The following is a 9,372-nucleotide window of genomic DNA, read 5'->3' on the forward strand; positions in this document are numbered from 1 at the left end:
AGATGTAAATTTAATTATATGTTTATTTCTGAGGTTGAAGTTTGCAGAGGCCTTGTACTGGACTACATTATATTGAGAGGTGTCTCTGATTTTTTGTCCTGCTATTTGCTATGCAAGTGGTTTTAAGAGGATTAAAATAACAGAATTGAACAACAGAAATGAGTAAAATGCCAAGATCTCAGCGGTTATTTTTTATATTTGATGTAGTCCACGTGTGAGTAACAAAACACTCAGAAACTGGAATATTGAATCCCATTATGCATTCATAGAGAAAATACATATATGCACGCAGACTAAAACGTGCGCACAGAACACACACGCTCAAAGAAAGCAAGAAATCCTCATCCTCAAAAGCTCATTTCCGCTCTCAGATGTACACACTGAGGAACACACAAGTACACAATTGCTCTCTGAGTCACACAAAATCTCACTCCATTCTGTATCGGAAAATTGGATTGCTGCTCCCGAATAACTTGATTATGAACAGCCTCCTTCTCACACTGGGGGCAGTATCACTTAATAAAGCTAAGTGCATTGACACGCAAGAGCGCGCGCACACACACACACACACACACACACACACACACACACACCACTTCAGACCCATATAAACCCATTACATGAATCAGCCTCTGTCAGACATTCATTGAAAATTCAACAGTAAAACAAAATTTATTTATATCTGTAACTGGGGCTAAACTGAGGGTGAGCAAACAAAACATTCTAGGCACTTCTCATCGATGCTTATGGATCACTACTCAAAATTAGGCCCCATTCCAAGCAACTTATTGTTCTGTCAGGCAATAAGAATTGGATCATTAGGATTAGAGGGCTACAAAAAAGCGAAACAGGTCAGCGTTCAGCATGTGAAAGAGCTTCTTTAAAGTCAGTACGTGCGTGTGATGTCACACACAGCTCAGCAGTATGTGAGTCAATACAAAGAACAGAGGGGCAATACAGGCATGGAAAAACACTCGGATGTGTGACTGGACTGCCTTACATCAGTGGTTGGCAAACTGCAGTTGGGGGCCACCAAGGGGTCCTTGAGAGATGTTGCAGGGGTCCTCAGTGGAAATGGAATTGACTGGAGGTTAAACAACAAGGGAATTGGGAGTGTTGTCCCAATAACAAAAATTTCAATACTACTTCAATACCATTGTAGATGATTAAATTCAATATTGATATTCAGTATTTCTTGAATATTCAGTACTTCCACCAAATGTGCTCTGCAGGCTTTAAAATCTTAAATCTGCAGTCAATCTATTCTTTTTTTTTTTTTTTTTTTTTTTTTTTTGTAAAAGGTCAAACTATCCACCACATCTTGAAATAGTCCATCTCAACTTACTGACAACACTGGTGCCAGGTTTGAAATACAGAACCTATTTTCTTACAGAGACGGTGAAATAGAAAACCAGCCAACATACAGTATCAGAAAACCCTGTGCAAATGTCACTACGGAGCTGTACAGGTCAAGTGGTGGTAACACACTGCTTGCTGGTTTGCTTTGGTTTGCTGTAGTATTGCAGTATCATTTAAAAAATGTAACTGTTGATATTGAAGTCAAAACTATGGTATCATGACATCTCCAGAAGGGAATTTCATAAGAGAATTACTGTTTGATCATAATTTATAGTGATCCTTGTCAGATCATAGTTTGACTAAACCCACTTTTGTTATCTAGGCTTGGGAATTCCTGATTTACATTATAGATAACAACTGCAGAGCTTTTTGTTGTAGAAATACAATTTGGAAATATCTACTTACAACCTAATTCTGCCTGCAGCAAGGCACCATATATATTTCCTTTCCTTTCCATGTCAAAAACAGTGTTGTCTTTCAGACAGAAACCCTAAACATACAGCTAACTGTATAAAAACAAAAGCTGTACCACTCTGATTTGATAAGACTTCAGTAAGCCCCGCAAAGGTGGCCAAAGAGGCCAAAAGAAGCATAACAACTGTAATATTCAGATTTAAAATCATTCAATAAAAATCATCAGCTCTTTACATCAGTGTGTTTAACATTTGTCCTTGATTATATTGTTTCCAATAACACTGCAATACTTGTCAGGCTACTAGTCTCTTAAAAGGATGACTTAAAGAAAAAAATACTGTAACCAACATAATCACAGTTAGTCCATGAGTGTAATACCGTTTTATTTCTGTATTCATATCTTTATTCCTGCTCTCTGGGCAGGTCCAATATTGAAAGTGAGTAATCCGCTAGTGAAATTAAATAAAGTGTATCATCACGGGAAGTGTATCATGTGGAACAACATAGTGTTTGTCCATACTGTCACTAATGCAATGGCCATGCTTTTTTCCCATGTAAACAATTTCTTCAATTATTTAAGGCAACTTCAAAAGATGATAGAATGATGGTAGAAATGTTGCACGCAAACTGATTCTGCTGCCACGTTTAATGGCATAATCAAGTTTAATTTCAAGGCATTAGAAAGAAATGGAGGAAAATATAATATCCTATAAAATTGCCTATAAGTCCATGGTCTGTAGCCTAAACAGGTTTACTAGCCTCTCCCTACTGTAATCCTAGCCTTTAGCCAGCCCTAAGTGGCTGCATTCAGAGTGACAACAGGCCTCCAGGTGGTCAGACCATAAATCAGGTTATTAGTGTAATTAATTAACAGCAGGCCCTTATCAAGCCATTATCTTTGGATACTCCTGCTTTAACTTGGGATTTGCTGCTGGTCCATGTCAAAGGGTTTGAGCAACATGAGTAATAGACTGACGATTTTTTCTGCCAGTCAACACACTGAACAAGTGTAGGCTGTAATAGGCCAGGCTTAACAAAGTTTTTATTCTTCACATTTATTGCTCGCTTGAAGGCTTGGACAGCACAAAATTCTCTCAAGGTCATGACATGGAAAAAAAAATCACATGTGGAGGAACACCTGTAATGAGGTCTGAGAGAGGCTGCAGTGCTGTAGCTCCATCTAGTGTTGAAGTTCAGCAAATACAAGTAGCCTAGTCCTAAAGTCATGCAGCACTTCACAACGCTTGGCTCAGTATTCAAAGTGGTGTGTTGCTTAACAAAATAAAGATCACCGAGTCATAAATATACTCATTTTATATACATTGTTAATTTTGCTGTGACTGAAACCCAAGTTAAATGCTCGCGACAGCACAGCATAAATGTAAATGTATGTGTTACAAAAAAAAAAAAGAGTCAGATACTGAAGCACCTGAAATCTGAATCCTGAGTAAAGTCATCACTTTTTACTTTTATTTCGGGGATGTTATCGACTAACGCATCATTTAGCTGCTTTTGCCCTTTGCAAAGGATAGACTACGTGCGTTCACTTGCACAGGCTACTCTATGGCCTGTAAGTCATGTTTTATCTGAAATGACGAAGCTATGAATCGGGTAAAAATGTTAAATCTGAGATTTTTTTTTTTTTTTTTAATACGAAATTATTGAGTCACCTATGCCCTTAAGAGTGAAAGAAGAACTGACTTGCTGGCCATCTGGAGAGGCTCACCCTGTGTCACTCTATTCTGCGGATCTTTTAACCATTAATCATTCATTATTTGAAGACCATTGCCTCCCTAGAGGGAGAAAAAAACCGGGCAGCTTGTGGTAGAGAGAAAACCATCCACCCATTTTAACCACTTGAAGAAAAAAAAAGCTCCCTTCGCGAAATACAATGCGACTGCAGTAGTCAATAATTAGTTTATATAGTGACTTTAGAGGGTGTGAGGAGAATCACTGTAATATAGGCTACCTACATGGGCGGAAGGATTTGCTCTACTTGCGCATGCTAAAATTTGTTTGGAGATATTTATTTGTCGTCGCCTATGAGGACAGGAGCAGGGAATGTGTAATTTTGATCATGTGTGCGAATTGTGTGTGTGTGTGTGTGTGTGTGTCAGAGAGAGAGAGAGAGAGAGAGAGAGAGAGAGAGAGAGAGAGAGAGAGAGAGAGAGAGAGTTGAGCAGGAGTGGCATATCTTCTTGCTGGCTGAGGTAAGAGAACAGTGAGAGAGGATCTTTGTTCGGTTGCAGCACCAGGAGCTGTCCATGGTTTTGAATTGCATCCGCGCCTATCTTCACAGACAGCAACCAGGCTGGAGCAAAACTTCTGCACCTTCAACCATACGTCATCCAGCTTCTAGGAGAGATGATTTCGGGAATGTAAGGCACCACAAGAGGACAGGATGCCTCTCTACTTTGACAGCAGACTTTACAGTTGCTCCCACAGGTTGTAACCTCCTCACTCTGTAAAGGCATTTTCCCTCTCCCTATTCTGAAAAACAAATAAGAGAGTTACTCTGGGAGAGACAATTATTCTCTCCAACTTGGGCTTACCAAGAGGCGACACTGAGTTGAGAAAGTCAGCACTGCCACCGTCATGCTCCCAGCTCAGGAAGCAGCCAAAATCTACCACACCAACTACGTGCGCAATGCCCGGGCCGTGGGTGTGATGTGGACCGTCCTCACCATCACCTTCTCCGTCATCACCGTGGTGGTGTTCATCCAGCCCTACTGGATCGGGGACAGCGTCAACACCCCGCAGGCCGGCTACTTCGGCCTCTTCCACTACTGCATCGGCAACGCGCTCACCTCGGAGCTCATCTGCAAAGGGAGCGCGCTGGACTTCGGCTCCATCCCGTCCGGCGCCTTCAAGACGGCCATGTTCTTCGTGGGGATCTCGATGCTGCTGGTGGTGGGCAGCATCGTCTGCTTCAGCCTCTTCTTCTTCTGCAATGCCGGCAGCGTCTACAAGATCTGCGCCTGGATGCAGCTGGCCTCATGTGAGCAAAAGTGTGGTGAAAGCGCGAGAAAAGATTCTAATAAGTTTTTGTTGTTGTTGTTGTTGCTGTTGCAAAACTATTGTTGCCTGTTTGCCTGGACTTCCACACTGGTCAAATTCATTCCCTACACCCTTACACATCAGGACCAAACTGGGTGCCTCTCCACCACACTCACGCTGAACAAAGTCATGTATACAAAGTGGACCGCGACCGACTCTGTACATTTGTCAGAAACGAAGAAAAAAAAAAAAAAAAGCATGAAATAAAAGAACAGCAGTCTAATAGACCTTTATTGCCTCTTCTTGGCCAAAAGCTTAAAATTCCGCTTGCTTGCTTATAGGCAGCTGTATTTTTTTTTTTTTTTTTAATTTACACTCCCATCACAAATATAGGGCGGCATATTAGTGCCATTGTAGGGAGAGGAAGGACTTCCTGCCTTTTTCTTCCCTAAAGTATAATTTGATTAATTTGATTAGGCCATCAACTGCAGGCATGATACACTGCAAGCTTATGCATCTATGACAACAAGCAGCAGCATCTGCAGTGTGTGGTTGACCAAAAATAAATGAAATAAATAAATAAATAAGAAAAAGCATTTTCTCTAATAAGTTTGTGACTTTATAATCTCATAATTTTCTAGTTTTATTTTTTCTCATAAATTTCTAAGTTTGGACCTAATATACCATCATACGTTTAAAATGATGCTTATTAAGATAACTGAGCTTATAACATGCTCCACCACAAAATAATGAAAAAAATGAACAGTCGCGGGTTCCTGGTGGCCTCGTGCCTGCTATGGTCTGTATTCCTGCTAGTTATTAACTTGCTTGTAACTGTCACTGTACATGTAATGAGGAAGTCAAGGAAACGGGAGAGCAACTTCAAGAGCCAAGGAGTTCAACCTGAAACACGAGACAGAATGCCAACGTCCCACCAAAGTAACGTGAGGCGTCTCACAGCTGCTGGTGCAAGTGAAAGGCCAAGTGTGTATGCAACTGATGATGAGATTAATCTGAAGGTGTGGTGTTACATTCACTTTCTCCTCTCCCTCTTCCTACCCCTCACACCTGCTGTTCACTGTGTGTGTGTGTGTGTGTGTGTGTGTTTGAACCTACACAGTGCACGCACACACACACACACACACACACACACACACACACACACACACTAAGAATATGCCTATAATTTAGGATCCATCCATCCTGATGCATCAGTGAACCAATGAGTCAGTGTAACTATTACAGTGAATTTTCTTTTAAAAATTGAGAAAGTGGGTGTGACACTGGGATACAGTGAACACGAGGGGGTGTGAGGCTCACAAAGTGAAAGTGAGAGGTGTGGAGTGTGTTTGTGCCTTGTTAGCGAGCCAGTGTGCTAATGTTTCACCTTGAAACCTGATAGTTCACGTGTGCTGCAGGTGAGGTGAGGGAGATGAGGGAGGCTCTCTGCAAAGTCATCAGTGAATCAGTCAACAAGTTCATCTCTCTGGAGTTAAGCTGGTCTGGAGTTGCTAGGCAACTTGTGTGCATGTGTGTGTTAGATTTCATTTTTGTCTGCTTCTCGTAGTTTCTGGTAGAGCAAGCCTGAACAGTAAGAAGACAAATATTTTCAGTGCAGCTCCACAGGGTTCCTATGGTTCTTGAAAATCCATTAAAGTTCATAGATTTAGAAAAATATACCTTAAGAGTTTATTAAAATGAATGGATGGCTTTGCAGGTAATTGATGTTTACTTCATTTATTTTATTTTATTATATGCTATCTGTATTTTACCAGGAAATACCACTGAAATTAAAAATCTCAGAGAACAGGCCAAATTAGCAGCCATACAAAATCACAACTAATTAAAATACAACATAGGCCTATACAAAGTCACAATGAAACAGAAAGACAGCTTTTCAAACACAGTACAACTGCATGCCTTCATCACCACGTGCTTTATGACGCCCTTAAATTCATCAGTGGATCTAAGTGATTCTAATTTTAGATCTTTTTGCAAATTATGCCATGACAAAGGTGCAGAGTGGAAAATGCAGTTTTACCCAAGTCAGCCAAAACCTGGGGTTTATTATAAATTTGATTTACAATATAACATGTATATTAATTAAAATGCGTCAGATCTCTGGACCATTGTCCAACCAAGGATCAGCACTTCACATCTTAAGGAAAACCCTATGATGGATTTTTATGTTTAGCTCTACTTTTAAAATGATTTCACCTTAAGACACTGAATTAATCAAGTCAGAGCAGGAAACCTGACTCTGACCTCATTAGTAAGATGTCAGAACAACAGGAATCTCAAACTTTCTCCCTGGCAAACTTTAATTGCTTCGTGCAAACTTTTTCTCATCTCCTTTACATTATTAAACTGCAAAAAAACTATGACTGGCTGCGTAGCAAACTCATCCTCCCTGCTATGTGACTTGATCAGTGATCACTGGCCATATTAGACTTCTGTCTCCTGTATAACTGGTCACGTCATCACCTTGTGCCTCCCTCTCTTGCAGCCACCTGCATGGTGATCGGCTGTATGATCTATCCAGATGGCTGGGACTCTGAGGAGGTGAAGCGCATGTGTGGCCAGCGGACCGACAAGTACACCTTGGGCAACTGCACGGTGCGCTGGGCCTACATCCTGGCCATCATCAGCATCATGGACTCGCTCATCCTCTCTTTCCTGGCTTTCAGCCTGGGCAACCGGCAAGACAAGCTGCTGCCTGAAGACTTCCAGGTGGACGGAAAAGGTACCAGAGGGAAGAGTGGACGGAGCGGGGAAAATAGCAAAGGGAGATGGTTGTAGGAGGAGGGAAAAAGCCAGGATGGGACAGGAAAATACTGAGAGGAGGAGACAAGAAGGGTTGGAGAGGGCAGCAGTAAGGGACAGACTTCCAAGATGAAGGATGGAGGGTGAGGTGACAAAGTGAGGAGTGAGGATGGAAAGCAAAAGGCAGTTGAGGGTATCTGTAGTGGAGGGGATAGAGGTTTAGATATGCTGCAAAGAGGGTGGATAGTAAAGATATGGAAAAGTTAGCAGGAAGGGAAAGGGGTGAATTCTCAGTGGACGGAAAAGTTCAAAGACAGTGGTGATGGGAGGAGTGCAAAGGAGTGAAAGGAGGGTAAAAAGGGTTCAGAAAGGTTGAGGGGGTGGGGGGCAAGGGAGGGGTTACTGGATTGCCTGCAGGGAAATGGTGAAATAAAAAAGTGACAGTTAACATCTGTTGTGAATTGAGGGGTTCACACCATTCAGCAGGAGGCGTTAAACAGAGACTCCTTTGTTGGATCTCTGAAGTTTGAAGTTTGAAGAAACTTTTCTTATCAAAAAAATGAGCAAAGAGCAAAATGATCAAAAACCCTTTGATACCTTCAGTTCCAGTTTGGGTGTATGTCTTGTTTTTCTCCCCCTTTCTGTCAAACCTGAACTGCTCATTTCTCATTTTTTTTGTTTTAACAGAAATGGGGGACAAAATGAGAAGGAATAACACAGGAAATTCGACCTCATTAACATAACATTATACATGCTCTAACTCACTAAAACACAGGATACCAAATGTTGTAAAAAGTTTATCAGGCACAGCCACAAGAACCAAAGTTCCCTGTCTAAGTTTGCATATGACTCTGGTAACTTTAAACACCTCAAATACTAAATACACAATCAATCTGCCTTCCAAAACATGACAGATGTAATAATATTTGGTGTGGAAAGTAACATGGCACTGCACTAAACATTAAGGCCCACATGACAAATTCAGTCTCTTTTTCCCTGCTTTTCATATTTTACAAGTATAGCCGATATTTCAGTACTTGAGGTACCAAGAGATTAGCTTGGACATTCTAACAAATGAGGGTGGGATTATTTAATCTTTTGGCCTGTGTTCTCTTTTTTCTCCCCACTACAGATGAAGCCTGAGCCCCCTGTGGTCCACTGAGGCAAAAACCAAAGACCTTAGGAGAGTGTCTGAGGACTGCCACTGTCCGTCTGCATTCAAGTTACCCTGATGCTTTAGGAGAATTACTTTGTTTTGAAATAACGGACAACATATCTCAAAAAGTTTGTTCCACCCTCTAATCTGTGACACCGCCCTTTGAAAACCTGGCAGCAGTGACCGTAACCCTCTGCAGAGGGTACATCAATCCCAGTTCACACCACCTGGTAGAACTAGATTACCTAAACTGATTTTGATGGAAATGGTAATGCAAACATGTTCAGTGAACAATGAATTTCAGGCTGTAGATTATATGTTTTGTAACTTTATGAGATTTGATAATGCACACAAATAAACTGCAGACTAACCTCAGCAATAAGACTAGCTTATATTTAAAAATGAGAAGCAGGCCTCTTGTAGCACCTGACAGCATTCATGTAAACCTATTTCATCACACACACACACACACACACACGCACGCACGCACGCACGCACACACACACACACACATACACACACACACACACACACACACACACACACACACACACACTGCACAAACCGATTTGCTGACACAAGTCAGCAAACAGGATTGTTGAAGTGTGCATAAACACATTACATACTCATTATTATTGAACAGCAGGACACAAACAGGGCATTTGCTAGCAGTGCATCTTGAT

The 9,372-nt window shown here is 41.3% G+C and overlaps 1 protein-coding gene across 1 annotated transcript; it reads left to right on the forward strand.

Moving 5' to 3' along the window:
* The first annotated feature begins 4,359 nt into the window (after nucleotides 1–4,359).
* Nucleotides 4,360–8,676, forward strand: lhfpl5a (LHFPL tetraspan subfamily member 5a). Its single transcript, XM_030051657.1, has 3 exons — nucleotides 4,360–4,771; nucleotides 7,277–7,513; nucleotides 8,666–8,676. Exons 1-3 carry the CDS (start codon nucleotides 4,369–4,371, stop codon nucleotides 8,674–8,676), a joined length of 651 nt encoding a protein of 216 aa, XP_029907517.1. The 5' UTR covers nucleotides 4,360–4,368.
* The last annotated feature ends 696 nt before the right edge of the window (nucleotides 8,677–9,372 follow it).

Source organism: Myripristis murdjan, chromosome 5 (assembly GCF_902150065.1).
Source record: "Myripristis murdjan chromosome 5, fMyrMur1.1, whole genome shotgun sequence".
Taxonomy (NCBI): domain Eukaryota; kingdom Metazoa; phylum Chordata; class Actinopteri; order Holocentriformes; family Holocentridae; genus Myripristis; species Myripristis murdjan.

Coding starts and splice junctions, on each gene's coding strand:
- lhfpl5a (XM_030051657.1), top strand. CDS start 4,369: ATGCTCCCAGCTCAGGAAGCAGCCAAAATCTACCACACCAACTACGTG. Junction 4,772..7,276: donor CTGGATGCAGCTGGCCTCAT/GTGAGCAAAAGT, acceptor CCTCTCTTGCAG/CCACCTGCATGGTGATCGGC.